Source organism: Mobula birostris, chromosome 2, assembly GCF_030028105.1.
Source record: "Mobula birostris isolate sMobBir1 chromosome 2, sMobBir1.hap1, whole genome shotgun sequence".
In the NCBI taxonomy this organism is placed as follows: Eukaryota; Metazoa; Chordata; class Chondrichthyes; order Myliobatiformes; family Myliobatidae; genus Mobula; species Mobula birostris.
Window position 1 is genome coordinate 111,577,854 of NC_092371.1, and position 21,531 is coordinate 111,599,384.

At 40.4% G+C, this 21,531-nt stretch overlaps 1 protein-coding gene across 4 annotated transcripts in view; it reads left to right on the forward strand.

Annotated features, from left to right (window-relative positions):
* armc2 (armadillo repeat containing 2) overlaps window positions 1–21,531 on the forward strand; it is a 102,753-nt gene that overhangs the window by 53,391 nt on the left and 27,831 nt on the right. For all 4 annotated transcript variants that reach the window (XM_072246145.1, XM_072246146.1, XM_072246147.1 and 1 more), the window contains one exon: window positions 16,663–16,808. In XM_072246145.1, coding sequence (XP_072102246.1) covers window positions 16,663–16,808 — 146 coding nt within the window. The remainder of the gene's footprint in view (window positions 1–16,662; window positions 16,809–21,531) is intronic.

Here is a 21,531-nt window from a genome sequence, read left to right on the forward strand (position 1 = left end):
GAGGTGGTAAATGCGGGTTCTTTTTTAACATTTAAGAATAAATTGGACAGATACATGGATGGGAGGTGTATGGAGGGATATGGTCCGTGTGCAGGTCAGTGGAACTAGGCAGAAAATGGTTCGGCACAGCCAAGAAGGGCCAAAGGGCTTGTTTCTGTGCTGTAGTTTCTATGGTTCTATGGTTCTATATCTTTGTTTACTTATTTTGCCTTTCCTTCATATTCTCCCTGTTTTAAAGACAGTCTGATTCTAGCATTGCTGTCCAGATCTCTAGTTCAGGGGCATTGTAAAAATAAATACCCCAGCCTTTCCTTGTAATATTTAGGTGCTCCACATAATAATAAATCAAAATCCAAAATGAAAAACTTCTTTACAAGTGAGATACCAATTCTAGATGAAAGCTCAGGGTAGATTTTTTTGCTGTACATAGTAATAATTCATTTATGCAATTTTCAAACAATTATTAGCAAAGCAGTTTGATACTGATCTCTGAGCACCAAAACTAAAGACTCCCTCAAAATTTTACATCTATATTTTGTCATGTGCTTTGCAATTCTCTTTTCACGTTCCAGCTTTTCATGTAGTGCCAATAACCTAAGTTTAAAATGTTAGAGAAATTGTTAATTATTTGTTTTCTCTGGATATACAACTTACAGAATGCAACTTTTTTGATGATTAGCATCCATTTATTTCATCTTACATTAACTCTCCTGCTAGATTTCCATTCTGCTTTCTGTCTTTGGTGCTTTAAAAATATTCAAGGTAAAGGAGAGGAACTGATTGAGATTTGCCTTTTCTACCACAAATTATTAAATTCATTAAAATGGAGGAATGAATATAAGAAATAGATGCCAAGGTAACTATTTCTATGAAAAGCATATCAAAAATTTACAATATATGTTTTCTCAAAACCTTTAGTTTTTTTTCTCAAAGCAGCCAGTGGATGGCGCTCTTTACATACACAAACTGGTTTAAAAGTCTATAAACAACATACTCAATTTTGGTGGAACGCAGCAAGTCGGGCTGCATTCATGGAAGGAAGTAACCAGTCATTGTCTTGGGACCAGACCCTTCATCAGGACTGGAAAGGAAGGGGACAGAAGCCAGAATAAGCAGGTGGGGAAGTGGGGCAGGGAGAAATAGGGGGAGTACAAGCTGGCAGGTGACAAATGAGACCAAGTGAGGGAGAAGATAGGTAGTTTGCAGAAGAGGTGAAGAGCTAAAGAAGAAGGAATCTGATAAGAAAGGTGGAGAACCAAAGGAAGGTTATAGGTAGATCATAAAGGCAGGAGAAGAGGGCCCAAGAGAAGGTGAAGCAGGGGGGCAAAAAATGTTGGGGGGAAACAAGGGGGGAGTAGTTACTGGAAGTTAGAGAAATCAATATTCATGCCATCAGGTTGGAGACTGCCCAGATAGAACATGAGGTGTTGCTCCTCCAACCTTCATTTGGCCTTAATGTGACAATAGAGGATGCCATGGACTGACATGTTGGTTTGGGAATGGGAAGTCAAATTGAAATTAGTGGCTACCAGGAGATTCCACCTTTTGCACTGGACAGAGTGAAAGTGCGTGATGAAGCGGTCCCCAAATCTGTGTCAGATCTCACCGATGTAGAGGAGGCTGCACTGGGAGCACCAGATACAACTGATGACCCCAACAGGCTCAAAGTTAAAGCCACACCTCACCTGGTAGGTCTGTTTAGGGCCCTGAATGGTGGTGAGGAATGAAGTGTGGGGGCAGGTGTAGCACTTGTTATAGTTGCAAGGATGTGCCAGGGTGGATATTTGTGGGGAGACTTGAGTTCACAAGGGAGTCATATAGAGAGTGATTCCCTGTGGAAAGCAAGTGGGAGAGGAGATGTGCTGGGTGGTAGGATCCTGTCAGAGATGGTGGAAGTTGTAGAGAATGATGCACTGGATATAGAGGCTCATGGGGTGGTAGGTGAGGACAAGGGGACCCCTATCTCTGTTATGATGAGCTGGGGAAGGAGTAAAAGCAGACAAATAGGAAATGGAAGAGATGTGGGTGAGGACAATATCGTTAGTGGTCTACAAGTTAAGGACTGATCCCTGCTACAACTTGGAGACACAAAACACTGCAGATGCTGGAATCTGGAGATGCCAGCAAGAAGATAGGGAAACTCAGCAGGTCAGGCTGCTCTGGAGGGAAATGAAAAAATGACATTTTGGGTTGGACCCTTCATCTGGATTCTTGAATTTAATCCTTGATCTTTCACAAAATCTAGTATAAGATAAATTAATTTTAAGATCAAGAGGAAAGAAGGAAACAAAAGGGCAGGCCTGTTATAGGATGGAAGGCAGGCGAGATGAAGGACAAAAGAATATTCCTCAAAGGCCAAAATAAATTTGGCACGTTTGCTTCAACCCTCACCAGTTGTTGTTGATACACCATAGAATGCGTCTGATTCAGATGCATCATGGTTTGCTGGGGTAACTGCACGGCCCATGACTGCAAGAAACTGCAGGGAGTTGTGGGCACAGCTTAGCACATCATGGAAACCATCCTCCCCACTAAGGATCCAGTTTGCACTTCTTGCTGCCTCCATAAAGCAGCCAGCATAATCAAAGGCTTCAAAGGTACACTTAATGTCAGAGAAATGTATACAATATACACCCTGAAATTCTTTTTCTTCACAACCATCCACGAAAATAGAGGAATGCCCCAAAAAATGAATGACAGTTCAATGTTAGAACCCCAAAGCCCCCCAGCTTCCCCCACCCACGCATAAGCAGCAGCAAAGCCACAATTCCCCCCTCCCCCACCAGCAAAAAAAAACATCAGCGCCCCCTCCCACCGAGCACTCTAACGTGCAGGAAAGCATTAATAAAGACACAGACTTGCAGTACCTCGAAGACTCATTGTTCACCCGGTAATTCGACATACTACAGGCTCTCTCTCTCTCCTCTCTCCCTAATAAGGGAAAAAGAGGTGTCTCCGTTTCATAGTGAGAGGGAGAGAGACATAACAACTCGCTGATTTACGATGTTAAAAATCCATTGCGTTGCTTTTTCCGAGCTCTGTGCCCAAGGAACTTAGGTTTTTGGGCACACAGCCAGCAGCCAGCTTGCTGCTTTCGATCTTCCATCTCCCACGACACACTGATTTACTGCAGAGGCACCAACCTCGAGTTTGCTCGCCTCCAGAGTCACAAAATCCCAAAGCTCCAAAGGCATGCTAATCTTCTAGGCCGTGTCCTTGGTATATCAAATAATGGCCAGTCTTCAGACCCCGAGAACAGGTCCCATTCCCGCAAAGAACCAAAGTCAGCGTGTAATTCCAGGTCAGGGTCTTCAAAAGAACCCTGAAAAAGAAAAACAGAGATATTAAAGATAGAAATAGAGCTATTTCCGAAGGTGCAAGCAGAGGAGTCGGTTAGCCGCCACTGTCTCCTAAGCTGCACCCCCTAGACATTATCCACCTTCTCTCTTCTTCCCCCTCCCAGTGGCAGAAGATGCTGTACATATGCCGGAAAGCACAAACCCCAAGCTCGAGGTTAGCTTCTATCCCACTGTTACAAGTCTATTGAATGTTCTCTAGTACAGCAAGATGGACTCTTGACCTTGCCATCTACCAAGAGTTTCCCAACCTGGGGTCCATGGAATAAAAAAGGTTGGGAACCCCTATGTCTACCTCATTATGACCTTGCACCTATTGTCTACCTGCACTGCACTTTCTCTATAACTGTTACACTTTATTCTGCACTGTTATTGTTTTAACTTGTACTGCCTCAATGCACAGTTATCATGAGTTGATTGGTATGTAAGAGAAGTTTTTTCACTGTTCCTTGGTACATGCGAAAATAGTAAACTAGTTTGTCAAGTTTCCACTTTAGCCCATTCATGTGGCTTTGTGGATGGTCCCAATTCTGGAAGGGGCTCCTCTCTATTTGCATGAAGCTGAATGGGCTTGAGAGGAGCAGATTAGAGTTAAAGATATTGGTTGCTGGAGGAACAACAGATAGTTCAGCAGCACGGGAACATTATGGATGATCGGGTAGATTCTGGTGTTGTTAGAAATGAACATGCAAATTAGAAGTAAGGAGTAGGCCAATTAACTCCTCAAATGGAAACAGAAGTTGCCAAAAAGATACTCAGCTGTTCATGCAGCTTCTATGGAAAGAAAAGAGTTAGTATTTCAGGTCATAGACCTTTCACCAGCATCAGTTGCTGTTACTCTTGGACTTGAGAGGTTTTTTTTCATTTAATTCAGGTTTTCACTGGCCTTTCAAGCTTGCTTCACCATTCAGTAATATCATGGCTGATCTTAATTCAGCCTGAATTTTGCAATTCCACCTACCCCAGTATCTTTTGATTACCCCTACCTCCCCCGCCTTTTTATTAGTTCATCTACCTTTGCCTAAAAAAATCAATTATATTTATTGAGTAATAATATTCAAAAATATTCAAAAAATATTCCACTACCTTCAAGATAATTATAGATTTAAGGATTTATCTGAGAGGTGGGGAAAAATTTGATCTCTGCCTTGAACTGGCAACCTCTTATTTTTAAACTGTGGACCCTAGTTCTGGATCCTCTCACATCCACTCAGTTGTGTCCCCATTGGATTTTATATGTTTTAATCATGTCCCCCGACAACCTTCTAACCTCCAAAGTATACAAGCCTAGCCTATCTAACTTTTCCTCATAAGCCACCCCAGCTATCTGACAAGTAAGACTTGTTAATTGCTTCCATTCTTCCTTAAATAATGAGGCCAATAGTGTTAACAGTATTCCAAATGTGGTTTCCTCATTGCCATATGCGACTGAAGCATAACCTCCTTACTATTGCACTCAATTCCCTTAGAAGTAAATAACATTCTGCTGGCTTTTCTAATTATTCACATGTCATTTATAAATTATGCACTAGGGTACCTAGATCCCTCTGCATCTCACAGCTCTACACTCACGTTCAAGTTCTTCCTTTGTCATTCAACTGTACACGTGTGTACTGCCAAACAAAGCAATGTTCCTCTGGACCAAGAAGCACCACACAGTACATGTAACTCACATTCAAAACCCATAAGGTAATATTACCACGAATAAATTAACAAATAATAAGGTGCTTTTACGAAAAATTTTAACAAGTATACAATATAATGCTACTGGCACTTCACAAGTGATGAGACCTAGATGGTGGCAGAGAATTCAGTAATCTTACAGCTTGGGGGAAGAAACTGCTTCCCATCCTAAAAATTCTTTTCCTAATGCTATGGTACATCCTGCCTGATGGTAGGGATTCAAAGAGATTGTTGGACGGATGGGAGGGATCATTGACAATGCTAACGACTTTGCATGCGTAGCATTCCTGATAAATATCTCTAACAGGTGGAAGAAAGACCCCGATGATCCTCTCAGCTGTCCTCACAATTCTTTGTAGGGACTTGCAGTCAGATGCCTTGCAATTCCCGTACCAGACGGTGATGCAGTCAGTCAGGACACTCTCAGTGGTACTCCTGAAAAAATTGGTTAAAATGGTGGGAGAGTGTGGGTGGCGGTGGAGCCTCTCTCACCTCAATCTCCTCAGGAAGTAGAGATGTTGCTGTGCTTTCTTGACCAAAGAGGTGATGTTCAGGGACCACATAAGATCTCTCATTATTTAGAGGATATGTTTCTTCTTGCAAACATAGACAACTTCACATTTTCCCATGTTATATTTCATTTGCCAAATCTCTACTTGGTTACCATATCCCTTTTGAAGCCAGTGTACGTTCCCTTCACAACTTACTCTCCTATCAATATTTAGCAACTGTGTGTCTGGAACTTTCATACAAGCTAATTATGCAAGTTGTAAATATTTAAGCTCTTAGCACCAAATCCTGTGGGATAGCACTTGTTACAATTTAGCAACCAAGAAAAGATGATTTATGGCCACTCTCTGTTACCAGGACAATCTTTTATCCATACAATATATTACCTTCTGTACTGTACTATAAACACTTATTTACTACAATGACCTTTGGTACAGCATTACATCATACGTCTGCTGAAAATACATGCATACCAATCTGTTCTCTTGAAAGAATACAGGGTCCTTAGTAGTATGATTCCACCTGTATCAGAAAGTTGACTTGAATTTCATATTACTCTACCTAGGTTTAATTAATTTACTGTAGCTCTTTGAGGAGATGACTTAAGGAAACCATTGGCTGTGATGTATTTGGATTTTTAAAAACTTTTTTTAAGGTCTCATGTAGGAGTATGGTTAACAGAGTTAGAGGACACAGAGTTGGATGTAATACACTGACATGAATTGAGAATTGGTTATCATATAGAAAGAAAGGAGTAGGAATAAACAGAGCCACTTTAGGTTGTAACTAGTGGGCTGTGGCGGGATTGTTGTATAGTCCTAAACTGGAGTATTTTTTGAATGGTGGCAAATTAGGTCCATTGCCTTTATTATATGCGGTCCTCTTAGCGGTTTCTCTTAGTGGTATTAACAGCGACACAGTCTGAGGTTGTGCTGGGGCAAGTGTTGCCAAACATTTTGGCACCAACATAGCATCCCTACAAATTCAGCAGAACACACCAATAAAATGTAGCAAGCAACAACAGGAAAACTAACCCCTTTCCCACCCCCCTCATTCATACGTACACTCAGATGGTGTCCCACTCCAGGACAGACTCCCTCTGGACCTCCTAGGTCCAGACTCGTGGATGTCGGACCTCCAACCTCGACCGAGGGGCTTCAACCTTCAGACTCTCTGACCTCGGGACTTCAACCTCCAGACTCATCAACCAATGGGCTTTGACCCCTGGTCTCGCCAATTCCGGGCCTCAAAACCTCAGGCCTCCAATCTGGGACTCGCTGATCTCGGGCCTCTGACCTCCAGGATCACTGGCCCTCATTCATGAGGGCTGCAGACCTCTGACCTTGGACCTCTGTCTTCAGAGATTGTTGGCCTCTGACCTCCAGCTCCTTCCCCTAACTCTTCATTTACTGCCCCTAATATTGCATGCTCCTCATCCCTGACCCTATCTGTATGCTGACCCCTATTTCCCACAATGTCCACAAAAACTACCCCTAGGAAACTTATAACCTAAATCTGAGTTATGAACTTGGTGGACATCAGGTTGATGATCAACGTTACTTGATATATTATATAGATAGGAAAATTGTTAACCACAAGGCACAATTGGCTAAGCTGGGTACTCCAGCTGTACACTATGTAGTAATTGGAGCCTCTGGCTAACATAATGTTCCTCCTTTTGTATTCAGGGTGTATCTTACTACCTTATCAGACTCAAGGATGTGCTCACTTTAAGGCTGCTCTGTCTGTATGATATGATTTGGTACATTAGTAGGTGCATAGAGTTTCTGATATCTACCTTTTGCATAACTTTTTCACTCAATCCATGTAAAAGGTGAACTAGTGAGATCCAGTTTTCAGGACACGTCAGCAATTCAAACATAAAACTGTTCGTAAAGTCAGAACCTTATTCCTCATATATCACTAACTAGAACACCTTCTTTCTCATAATCTTTTTTCTTAAATTGCTGTGTACTTTGTCTTACTTCCTAGTTTGCATTAGAATGAAAAAAAACTGCTGAAAGAACTCTGAGTCGAGCAACATCTGCGGAGGCAAAGCGATACTCAATATTTTCAGCCAAGACCCTACATCAGGACTGGGCTGGTGGAGGAAAGATGGCTAGTATAAAGAGGTCAGGGGCAGGGGGTAAGACGGGGGCTAGTAGTTGATGGGTGGAACCAGGTGAGGTGGGGGTTGATAGGCACACAGAGCCAGGTGAAGGGGAGGGAGGGGCAATTTTGAGAGGCTGGTGGGTAATGGGTGGAAACAGTTAAGGGAGGAAGGATGTGCAAGTGAAACCAGAAGTGGAGGGCATCGGAAAGGTAGGCATAGCAGACATCCCACCCTGCACAAACTCATTTCAGGGAGGTAGCGCCATGAATTTGCGGGAGACTCCCAGAACTTCCGGGAGAGGTGGGATGTCTGCAATAGAGTAGCTCCTTAGCAGCTAACCAGCTAGTTTAAATAAGGTTAGCTATGCTAATGAACGAATGACACCTGTTAAACTCACCTCAACATGTCTTTTACAATCTTAACCCACCATGGGCAATAGAAAAGTCACTGTTGCAAACAGTGCAGTGAGCAACACTGTCATTATTTTGACCCCTATTAGGCAGGGGTACACTTTAGTGTAGTCTGGACTGACGTACGTTTTACGTATTCTTTTTTTGGAACACTCTGCCACTCTGACTTTTTTTGGAACTCTCTCGCTCTTTATCGTGCGCGCGCGCGCTCTCTCACTCGTGGTCGCTCTCTCTCGTGCGCACTTGCTTTCTCACTCTTGCTCTCGTGGTTGCTCTCACTCGCGCTCGCTCTCTCGCGCTTGCTTTCTTGCTCTCGCTCTCTGTCGCTCGCTCTCGTGCTCTCTCTTGTGGTCACTCTCACTCGCGCTTGCTTTCTTGCTCGCGCTCGCTCCCTCGCTCTTCCTCGTGCGTTCTCTCACCTTGCTCTCAAAAAAATCAATTTCTGGGACATTGTATATAACTTGCAGGCATCAGGGAGCCACTATTAACATGTGGGAGACTCCCGGTACTTCTGGGAGAGGTGGGATGTCTGGCATAGGGAGAAGAAACCCAGACTGATGGACATCAAGTAACTTGGGGGATTATTGATGAGTGGATTAAGTATATCAACATAATGTGTCTCTGAAGTAATGTAATTTTGGAAAGCATTTAAGGCCTTTCATTCTCTTTGAACCTTTAAACCATTACACTGCACAGCAAAGATTTTAATTCCTGAATACTTTTGGGTGTATCTTACATATTTTGAGCCGCTGATCATGAAAGTCACCATGAAATTTCCCCATCATGCACCAATTTTTTTTTAATCACTTGTATTTATTATTTCAGTTCTTAATTCAAGTCAATTAAAATGATGCCAACAAAGTAAGCTGAAAAGTTTTCTATCTTGTTCAGGCGTGCCTGGGCATGCTTAGGCAGAGTGGATGCTGCATGGAAGGACAGGTTTTAGAAAGGCTGTAAAAACATCACTCACACATCGTTCTATGCACTGGGTTTATATGTATATCAGATTATGATCATGTTGCTGCGCATACTGTACGCACATAGCATATTGTGTGTACTCATTATAATAATGTAATTGTATTATCAGAAGTACTTGTGACAGCAAAATGTCTCACCAATGTTGCAACAGCATGATACCTTCTGTTGTATTTGTGATGGGTATACACTTAAAACTCAAAGACAGAGAATGACTTCTCTTATTAAGAAAGCGCATGAACTCTACTTTGGGTGTAAAATTGGCGACCAAGACAAAGCCTGGGCTCCTCACATTTCCTGCACAACATGCACTGTTGATCTTAGAGCTTGGCTCAGAGCTACCCAGAAGTCAATGTCATTCACTGTCCCGATGATATGGTGAGAGCAGGAGGATCATGTCACAGACTGCTACTTCTGTCTGAACAGTGTGTCTGGTTTATCTGCTTAAAAGCAAGAAATCCATTGAACACCCAATCTCCTTTCAGCCATCAGACCTGTGCCACATGATGATAGTTTTCCTGTACTGAAGCCACCACTTGTGTATGGCACGTGGCCAAGTGGTTGGGGTGTTGGACTGGCGATCTGAAGGTCGTGAGTTCAAGCCCCAGCCAAGGCAGTGTGTTGTGTCTTTGAGCAAGGCACTTAACCACACACTGCTCCAGTCCACCCAGCTGAAAATGGGTACTGGCAAAATGCTGGGGGTTAACCTCACGATAGACTGGCATCCTATCCAGGGGTGGGGGTGGGAGTCTCATACTTCCAGTTTCTTCACGCCACGGAAACTGGCATAATCACTGGCCTGATGGGCCACAAGGCTCGGGACTAACTTTAACTGAAGCCACCAGAGTCATGGAGTCTAGAGGAGGCAGATGAAGCTGCCATGATGCACGAGCCAGGAATGGAAAATGATACTGATAGAGATTTTGAACCCATTATGTCGAGTAAGGCTCATCTGATAACTCAATCTGAGATAAATGACCTGGTCAGAGACTTGGGTTTGTCAAAGGCAAAAGCAGTGTTATTGGGTTCAAGACTGCAAGGATGGCATCTGCTGTCACAAGGCACACAAATTTCTGTGAAGCATTTCAATATTTGAGACAGATATTTCCCAGAATAACTGATGTCTAGATTAAGGAAGGCAGTTTTGTAGGTCCACAAGTCAAACAGGTCATCAGTGATAGACAACTCAAAAAACTTCTAGTAGGGCTGAAGAAAATTGTATGGAAGGCATTGAATTGAATTAAATTGAATTGACTTGACTTCATTTTTTACATCATTCACATAAATGAGGAGTAAAAACCTTTATGTTACGCCTCTGTCTAAATGTGTAATGTGCCACAAGCTGCGTGTGTTGCTGGTGGAGAGTTGTGTTTGGATCTTATCCCTGTATTGTTTCGCTGCCTTGATGACTTTGCATAGATCATAGCTGCATTTCTTGAATTCAAGAATGTTGTTGAAAAATTTATTGGCAACTAGAGAGCACCAAACTATGTGTAGCTCATTGACAACATGCTTCAAGCATACAAAACCATGAATTGCAACAGGTTACTAAAGATTCATTTTCTGTGTGCCCATTTAGACCTCTTACCTGTCAGTGATCTTGGTGCTGTCAGTGAGGAACATGGAGAAAGGTTTCACCAGGACCTTGCAGTCATGGAGAAACGGTATCAGGGCTGGCTGATTATTGTTGTACACTTAAGCAAGAAGCCCCAGGCACTGAATACAAATGAAAATCATCAACAAAATATGATTAGCTTAGTTGAACTATTTCAAAGCATCAGCACTGTTGCAATTAACTGCATTTATAGTCAACAAAGGTTAATTTCTTGTTTCTCCAAATTCCTACATGATACAAATAGTCTGAAATTATATTTATGTTCAGCTTCAAGCAGTCTATCATAACCAAAATAAATTTCTGAAGAAGCAACACTTCCAAAAAAAAAAATTGCTGTCCTGTGTTATAATGCCTTTTTCTGACACAAATTTACAATATTTGGCATTAGTGGTCATGGTTCTAAGCAATGGTTTTTACCACAGTTGCTCTGCTCTCCTTTGTGGTCTTTTCCAGGTAACATCTGGACAATCATCATTTTTGTTAAATCTGGGAAATCATTTAAGTAAAAATTATCAATCATTCTGGCATCTGTCTGTTGTTCAGCCAAATTGATAAATTGTTCCCTTTTCGCTCTTTATGTTGCTCTAGTCCTTTAACATTGCATAGGAGCTTGCTTTATTTATCAAAATTAGAATGTCCATTTGATTTAAGTAGATGCATTAGCATGTTGCTATTCTTCCACTCTTGAAAAATTAAAACAAACATTAAAATTTATTGTTCTCCCTTTGTTTATTTCTCTTTTTTTCTTTTGGCATTTTCTTTCTCCCCATTTTAAGAACTACTATGTTGCGTGTTAATGTCTATTATTTTTTTCTCTATAATTATGAAAGTAATATTTAATATTGGTTTTCCTTTCATTTTGTTTTTTTTAAAAAGTATTTTAAAAGTCAAATATTCAACCAGATGTAGAACATCGCTTATTCAGACTATTTCCTTAAAGCATATAAACTGAATTGCATCTCTAGTGTCAATAGCTTTTTTTGAATAGCACATTGAATCTATTTTAATGTTCAAGAGAAAGTTTCTGTTTTAAATCAGAATTGCTGAAACATTATAAGTTCTTTGATGAATGTTTTAATTGACTTCATTATTACAATCTGCATTTATAACTTTTTATGAAACAGCTGGTTACTTTCAGCTTTGTGTTTTTTCCCTTTCCCCTTGTGTTTGTCTAAGTATCAGCTTTCCAACTCGCTGATTGGTAAGTTTGTGGCCTTTCTGGCAAAGCAAGAATGCATGAAGTGGCCATGCTACAGACAAAATGGGAATCAAGAGTCTGCAAATGGTGCAAATCTAGAGCAAAAACAGAAAGTTCTGCCAGTACTCAACAGATCAGGCAGTATCTATAGTAAAAAAAAAGTTAGCATTTTCAGGACCCATCTTCATTACAACTGTTGAGGTGAGAAAACAAGATGATCTTAAATTGCATAGAGGGCAGGAGAATGAAGGATAGGAGAAAGGGAATTTATCTCATAGGTTGAGGGCAGGGTTGCCCAGGTGATTCCAATGTTTATGAAGCTGTCCAGTTAATAGGCTGGTAAAGAAAGTTATACAGAGAGAAAACAGAGCTGGGAAATGCTGGTCAGAGTTTTGGTTAAACCTGAAAAGGGGAGAAGAATGCTGGAAATGCCCAGAGGACAATGCAGTGTCTGAATAGAGTGAACAACTCAGCTAATTACAGATGGATAAACTTAGTGAAAATTGTTAAGTTCTGATTCAAACAGGATAAGCAAAATTAAATTACTGAATTCAATATTATGTCTTGAATACTGCAAGAGGGCAAATTATTGGGGAATGGAATGCTGTGAGAGTCAATATAGACCGGAAGAAGTAAATTGGCCACCTTCTGTATTGTGAGGAAATGTAGAAATAAACATTCCAACATGTCTAGACGGAACATGAACTGTTGTTCTTTATGCTTTCTGTAAGAATTCTGACCTTATTTCATAGTTCTAATATATGTTTTGTCTCTCTCCATCTACTAACCTTAACTGTGGTATCACCTGGGAAACCATGGCCTCTTCCCTCAAAGATAGTTCTCTCAATCCAACTCCACCTTCTATAATTTAAAACCAACTCATTTTCTCAATTTCACAGTTCTCAAGGGTTTCCAGTCTGAAGTGCTAACTGTTTCTCTTTCCACAGATGCTGTCTGAACTGTTGAGTGTTTCCAGCATTTTCTCTTTTTGTTACAAATAAATATAAACAGCTTAAGTGATCAGGTAAGAAGATCACTTAAAGAGTAAGTGTGAAGTTGTTCATTTTGGTGTGAAGAGTAGAAAAGCAAACTTTAGAAAAAGTGAGATAGGATTTAACAGTTGATATTCAGAGGTACTTATTGATCCTTGTACACAAATCACAAGATGTAATGGCGTGGGTGCACGAAGCAACTAACTATATGTATGATGTGTACCAGGGGGTGGGGTGGAACAGAGGAATAGGTCAGTTTTGCAGTAGACCTATAGGATGGAGATATATATACTGTATATAATATAATAAAGAAAATGCTGGAAAAACACAGCGGGTCATGTGGTATCTGTGGAAGAAGAAACTGAGTTAACATTTCAGGTCAAAGGTTTCATCGAGATTTTGGGAGGTGTAGGTGTGGAAAGTGGCATTATCAGAATAGACATGACAGAGATGGAGACCGGACATCAGATTTAGAGGAAGCATTGTCTGTTAGCTATCAGAGTCCTTAGGCTAGAAATAGTTGCAGGTCACATATCTATTCATTGAAATGAATACTGTGAAGTTTAGAAAGGGAAAAGAAATGTTAGAATGTTACTAATAGACTAATTGAAAGTGAGTGCAGGGTGGAAGTAAATGGCAAAGGTGAAGAAACATTTGAATCTTTTCTTGAGAGCAAGAAGGAGATATAGCATTTAATATATTGAGGTTAAAAAGTCTTGGGTATCCCATAAAAAGGTGAGAATACAGCTTCCTGTTTCTACACCTTTTATTGGAGAAAGTGAGTAACGTTGAAGGAGAAGTTATTTAATGTGAAAATGCTCAACCTGGAAGAGAATGGAGGTTGAGGAGGACTGGTTGGTTATCTGCTCAATGAAGAAATGAAGGTCTTTCAGATCATCTGTTTTTGGGACAGAGGTTGGATTAGATATTCATCTTAAAAATGAACTGGTGGGTGGACCAAAATATTGGGTACTATTAAAGTTGTGGAGTGGTTCTGGTGTGTCCCTGGTGTTGGTAAGGAGTTTATGAGTGGAAGGAGGATAGATTGAAGAGGAAGAAACAAGTTCTATGGGACAAGAACTGTTTGAAATGGTGGATCTTTTGGAGGCTGTAGAAATGTGCTGTGCATGATTGAGTGCTCTCGAAATTGAAAACTGATGGGCCATCTCCAAAAGAATCTGATTAACATTAGCTTAGGGTCATGGTCCAGGGCAAAGTATGAAGAGATATAGTAAACATCCCCCACAAGATGGAGATATGTTTGCCACACAACAGCAACATTGTCTTTGACACTGGGCTTAATGATAGTATTGATGTTGGTCCTCAATGAGTACAGTGCTACTATTTTGTAGCTTATCAGATTAGAGTGAAGGGTTTAGGTATATTACTCTATAAATGGATTTTAGGAAGTGTACAGGAGCATTTTGTTTAATTTTCTATTTTAGATTGCTTTCGTTGGTAGCTATAAGCATTGGATGACTGAGGATGAGAAATGTTCTGGCAGTTGCTTCTGGTTAACTTTAGATAGTGATCTCAGCATTTGCAAACAAATGGACTTAACAGTACAGTCCAAGTCAAATTTATCTAAGGCTAGAATTTATCTTCTGCGAAACAGTATTATCATTTGCAACCTAAGAAAGATACAGAAAAAGCACACTTTATGTTGCAAATGTTAATACTGTTTCTTGAAGGGCAATTTAATTTATGCATTTTGAGACTGAATGCTTTGTACATTATGTAATTTGGAATGACATTCAATTGTTGTCTTGACATCAGGTAATTGCAAATAATTTTATATTTAATAATCCAGATTGAGAAATCAGTTTCTAGTGTTGGAGCTTTGTAATCTCCAATAAACCAGACCATTAAAATTGATCTTAATTCTGTGAAATGCTGCTGGAGAATAAAATCAGGTATAAAGTAACAGAATTATTTGTATTTTCTTGAACAATTAAAGTAATTCTATTTTGTTTAATAAATCAGAAATAACTATAAAATATATGACATTGGGTTAAAGGAATTGCATATGTGATTTTAGGGATGGAATGTTACTAAAAGACATTTTACTAAAAATATTATATAGTGCTAAGCTAAGTGTGTGATACAGTTGTATGCCTACTGCATTTGACAATGTTTGTAAATTTACAGTGCTGATAAAAGGTATTCACCCCCCTTGAAAGTTTTATTGTTTTACAACATTGGATAACAATGGATTAAAATTTGACTTTATTGACACTAATCAGCAGGAAAACACTTTCATGTCCAAGTGAAAACATATCTAGAAAGTGATTTAAATACATTACAAATGTAAAACACAAAATAATTGATTTTACAGGTATTCACCCCCTTTAATATGACGCACCAAATCATCACTGGTGCAGCCAATTGGTTTTAGAAGTCACATAATTAACAAAATGGAGATCTGTTTTTGAAGACCTGTGTGCAGTCAAAGTGTTTCAATTGATTGTAGTAAAAATACACCTGTATCCGGAAGGTCCAACTGCTGATGTGTCAGTATCTTGGCAAAAACTACACCAGGAAGACAAAAGAACACTCCAAGCAACTCTGAGAAAAGGTTATTGAAAAGCACAAGCCAGGAGATGGATATAAGAAAATTTCCAAGTCACTGAATATCCTTTGGAGTACAGTTAAGTCAATCATCAAGAAATGAAAAGAATATGGTACAGCTGTGGAGCAGGCTGTCCTCAAAAATTGAGTGACCGTGCAAGAAGGGGACTAGTGTTTGGAGGCCACCAAGAGACCTATGACAACTCTAGAGGAGTTACAAGCTTCAGTGGCTGAGGTGGGAGAGAATGCTTGTACAACGACTTGTCCAGGTGCTTCACCAGTTGCAGCTTTATGGAAGAGTGACAAAGAGAAAGCCACTGTTGGGGGAAAAAACTCACATGAAATCTTGGCTAGACTTTGCCAGAAGGCATGTGGGAGACTCTGGAGTCAGCTGGAAGAAGGTTCTATGGTCTAGTGAAACCAAATTGAGCTTTTTAGCTATCAGACTAAACGCTATGTTTGGTGCAAGCCAAACAGTGCGCATCAAAAGCACGTCAGCCCTACCGTGAAGCATGGTGGTGGTGTGCTGTGGGGATGCTTCACTGCAGCAGGCACTGGAAGGCTTGTGAAGGTAGAGGGTAAAATGAATGCAGTAAAATATGGGGAAATCCTGGAAGAAAACCTGATGCAATTTTGCAAGAAAACTGCAACCTGGGAGAAGCTTTGTTTTCCAGCAAGATAATGACCTAAGCTACACAGGAATGGCTTAAAAACAAAAAGTTAGTGTCCTGGAGTGGCCAAGTCAGAGTCTAGACCTCATCCAATCGAGAATCTGTGGCTGGACTTGAAAAGGGCTGTTTATTTATAATCCCCATACAATCTGACAGAGCTTGAGCAGTTTTCTAAAGATGAATGGGGAAAAAGTTTCAGTGTCTAGATGTACGAAGCTGACAGGAGACCTAACCACACAGACTCAAGGCTGTAATTGCTGCCAAAGGTGCATACTAAATACTGATTTATGTAGTTATGCAATCAATTTTAGACCAATTTGTAGAAATTTGTTTTTTCTGTTGATCAGTTTTCAAATAGCCAAATTAAATCCACTGTGATCCAATGTTGTAAAACAATAAAACATGAAAACTTTCAAGGGGGAGTGAATACTTTCTATGGGTACTGTACATTTCCCATTTTCTTTTAATTGCCAATTAAAATATTTCATAAGTTAGTGGAATTAACTGAGAAATGTTAACAATATTTTGAAAATAATCATGTTTTTGAATAATTGTTTTTTCTCACTGGAAGGTCACTGCTACTTTACGTAACTTGGCAAATCTGCCTCAATCGCGCTCTAGGTTCCTAAGCACTGGAGCACTATTGGAACTGTGTGTGATAATGGAACAGCACATGAATGACATAGACATTTGTCTGAATGTAGCCAGAATATTCAGGTAATAGGATTAAAAACACCATTAAGTGAGCTACTGTTGGAAATCTCCAAACTTAAAATATTTCAGAATAAGGTCCATTTTTTCTTTAAATATAAAGACTGTGCTTATGAATAAATGTAGTTTCAATACTTTATACTACAAAAATGAAAAAAAATCACAATTGAAATTAATTTGAAATAATTATATCTAATAATTTTTAATGATTTGTAATGCTTAGTTTTTTTTCTTTATTTTCTGTGTATAGTGACATATCTAAAATTGAATTTTTTTCTATAACTGGGATATATATCTGTAATTTGGGTTTATTTCTCTCCCTGGGCAGCTGCAGAATGCTATTTCAAGCTAAGAGGGTCTACCAGTTGTTGCTACTTTGATATATTAGTTATTTTTGTATTTTATGAACATCCAAGTTGATAAAATGCAAACTGGTATTTTTTCCTATCACACAAGACACATTTCATATTAAATTATAGAGAAGTTTCACAGGCTTTGACAAACAAAAATAGGTACATAATTAAAACTTATGAGTTTCTGTTGTTTATAGTTTTGTAACGTTGCACGGTACTGCTGCCACAAAACAACAAATTCTGCATCATACAAGTCTGATTCTGATAGATAGCCTTTATAGAGGGGCATTTTAATTTTAACAAAACAGATAGTATGCTTAATTAAACTGCTTTAAAAGATTCTTCATTCTCTATCATTTTGCTATACTTAACTCACATTCCGACTGCTGCTGAAGATGGAGAAACCAGCCAAGAGGACAATCACCGTATTGCCTAAGTGGCGATCTCTATGCTTTAGGACTGTTTTGAACAGACCAACTGGCAGATGTTCAAGGAAGTCATCACAAACTAAGTAGACCCAGACAGTGTAGATGTTGGTACCTCAAGAAGGGTCATCTCACAGCCCAACCAGAACCCCTAGCTGAATGCAGAGGTGCACTCCTTACTAAAAGCCTGGAATGCTGCCTTCATGTCCAGTGGCAGAACAACCCTGAGAAACCTCATTTTAGGTATCAAGAGGGCAAAGAACACCTACGCACAAAAAAAATTCAGAAACACCTGTCTGATAACTATCCCCAGCGTATGTGGCTGGGCATCAAGGGCATTACTGACTATGCAAGGGATAACAGCATTGACTGTACCAGTGACACCTTCCTCCCTGATGCTCTAAACAAGCTTTTTGCACGCTTCAGGGCATGCAACAGAACACCAGCCACAAAAGCTACCGTACCTCCAGGTGAGCAGCCTGTAAGAGCAGCAGGTGCGAGAAGGACTCTGCAGAGTCAACCCACATAAGGTAACCAGGCCAGACGACATCCCAAGCCGAGTCGGCATACCACCTTACAGACATCTTCAATGCTTCACTCATCCAGGCTGCTGTCCCCACATGCTTCAAATCAGCCAAAGAAATCTCTGTACCAAAGAACTCTACACCTTCAGAACTAAAAGACTACTGCCCACTGGCACTGATGCTAATCATCATGAAGTGCTTTGAAGGCTGATAATGGCACATACCAAAAACTCCATTCCGGCCCCATTCGAAGAACACATGTCAGAACGCAAACACGAGGAATTCTGCAGATGCTGGAAATTCAAGCAACACACAAAGTTGCTGGTGAATGCAGCAGGTCAGGCAGCATCTCTAGGAAGAGGTACAGTCGATGTTTCAGGCAGAGACCCTTCATCAGGACTCAGAATGCAGTTTCTGGATTTCATTTCAGAATTGTCACTATTGTCCCACAGACCTTGGTGAACAAACTCCTATTCCTTGGTCTAAATACACCACTGTGCAACTGGGTGTTGGGACTTCCTAATGTACAGACCTCAGGTAATCCCGATGCACAACCACTTCTCCCTCCCCATCATCCTCAACACAAGGCTGTGTGTTGAGCCCAAGCTGTACACTCTTCTCACACACGACTACATGGGCAATCACACGAGCAATTACATTATCAAGTCTGCCGATGAGATAACAGTGGCGGGGCTCATCACCAACAATAATGAGACATCCTACAGAGAGGAAGAGGAAGAATTCAAGTCCTGGTACCTGGCAAATAACCTCTTCCTTAATGTTAGCAAGACAAAAATAAGATGGTCATCAACCTCAGAAGAATTTGCACCACTCATACCTCCCTTTACATCAGAAGCACAGCAGTTAAAACTACAAGCCGTTTCAAACTCTTGGGAGTGCACACCACACACAACCTCTTATGGTCCCTGAACACATCCTACGGAGACAAGAAAGATCACAAACGCCTCTACTGTGAGGAGGCTGAAGAGAGCCGGACTCTACACAATCATACCCAGGTCATTCTACAGATGTGTAGAAGAGGGCGTCCTGACAAACAGCACCACTGCTTCATACGGAAACTGCACTGCAGTGGACAGGAAGGCTCTACAATGGATAGTTAAAACTGCCCAACACATCCATGGCACCAGCCATCAAGTTCATATATACAGTGCTTATAAAAAGTATTCACACCCTTGGAAGTTTTCATGTTTTATTGTTCTACAACATTGAATCACAGTAGATAAAATTTGGCTTTTTTGATACTGATCAACAGAAAAGACACTTTTGTGTCAAAGTGAAAACAAATTTCTACAAATTGGTCTAAATTTATTACAATTATTAAACAGAATAATTGATCACATAATTACTCACCCCCTTCAAGTCCGTATTTAGTTGATACACCTTTGGTAGCAACTACAGCCTTGAGTCTGTGGGATAGGTCTCTATCAGCTTTGCAGATCTGGACACTGCATTTTTCCCCATTCTTCTTTACAAATCTGCTCAAGCTCTGTCAGATTGCATGGGGATCATGAATGAACAGCCCTTTGAGTCCAGCCACAAATTTCAATTGGATTGAGGTCTGACCTCTGACTTGGCCTCTCCAGGACATTAACTTTGTTGTTTTTAAGGCATTCCTGTGTAGCTTTGGCTGTGTACCTTAGGTCATTATCCCACTGAAAAACAGACCTTCTTCCAAGTCACAGCTCTCTTGTAGACTGCATTAGGTGTTCCTCCAGGATTTCCCTATATTTTGCTACATTAATTTTATCCTTTACCTTCACAAGCCTTCCAGGGCATGCAGCAGTGAAGCATCCTTCCAGCATAATGTAGCCATCACTATGCTTCACAGTAGGGATGGGGTGTTTTTGGCGATGTGTGGTGTTTGGCTTACGCCAAACATAACATATAGTCTGATGTCCAAAAAGCTCAATTTTGGTTTCATAGAACCTCCTTCCAGCTGACCTCAGAGTCTCCCACATGCCCTCTGGCAAACTCTAGCCAAGATTTCATGTGAGTTTTTTTTTCAACAGTGGCTTTCTCCTTGTCACTCTCCCATAAAGCTGCAACTGGTGAAGCACCCAGAAAACAGTAGTTGTATGCGCAGTCTCCACCATCTTAGCCACTGACATTTGTAACTCCTCCAGAGCTAGTCCCCTTCTTGCACGGTCACTCAGTTTTTGAGGACAGCCTGCTCTGGGCAGATTTACAGCTGTGCCATATTCTTTCCATTTCTTGATGATTGGCTTAACTGTACTCCAAAGGATATTCAGTGACTTGGAAGTTTTCTTGTATCCATCTCCTGACTTGTGCTTTTCAGTAACCTTTTCATGGAGTTGCTTGGAATATTCTTTTGTCTTCATGGTGTAGTTTTGCTAGGATACTGACTCACCAGCAGTCAGACCTTCCAGATACAGGTGTATTTTTATTACAATCAATTGAACACCTTGACTACACACAGATGATCTCCATTTAGCTAATTCTATGACTTCTAAGACCAATTCGCTGCACCAGTGATGATTTGGTGTGTCATATTAAAGGGGGTGAATACTTGTGCAGTCAATTATTTTGTGTTTTATATTTGTAATTTATTTATATCACTTTGTAGATATCTGTTTTCACTTTGACATGAAAGAGTCTTTTTCTGTTGATCAGTGTCAAAAAATAACAAATTAAATCCACTGTGATTCAATTGTGTAAAATAATAAAACATGGAAACTTCCGGGGCGGGGGGGGGGCACGGGTAACTACCCTTTATAGGCACTGTATAGAAAGGTGCCGGAAAAGGACCAGTAACATCATGAATGATCCCACATACACTGTTCAATTACTGTTTGTCCTACTCCCATCAGGGAGAAGGCTATGTGGCATTCACACCGGGACCACCAGACTCAAAAAAAAAGTTACTTTCCCCAAGCAGCAAGACTGATCAACATCTCCCCCCACTAACTCCACCACTACATTATTATTTCCCATCAGTCACTTTATGTACAGCCTCGTGTCATTTAATGAGCATACAATCAATGTATATAAATTATCTTATGCATTTGTATTTATTGTGTGTTTTATTATTATTCTTTATCTTTTGTATTTTTATTTTGTCCTGCATCAGATCCAGAGCAACTATTATTTTGTTCTCCTTACACTTGTGTACAGAAAATGGCATTAAGCAATCTAGAATCTTGACTAATACAAGAGATGTGAGCTGGAGCATAATCGGTAGCCAGATCTGTGTGAATTGGGATTCTGGTGGCATAGTTTTGGGTGAGCTATGTATGCAGAGAATTGGAGAGACTGGCCATGAACGTGTTGAGATAATCAAGCCTTGCAGTCTTGAGCTATAAAGGAGTCAAAGATTATGGAAAGAGAAAGCAGGAAAGTGGCATTCAAGTCAAGGTAAGATAAGCCGTAATCTTATTGAATGGCAGAG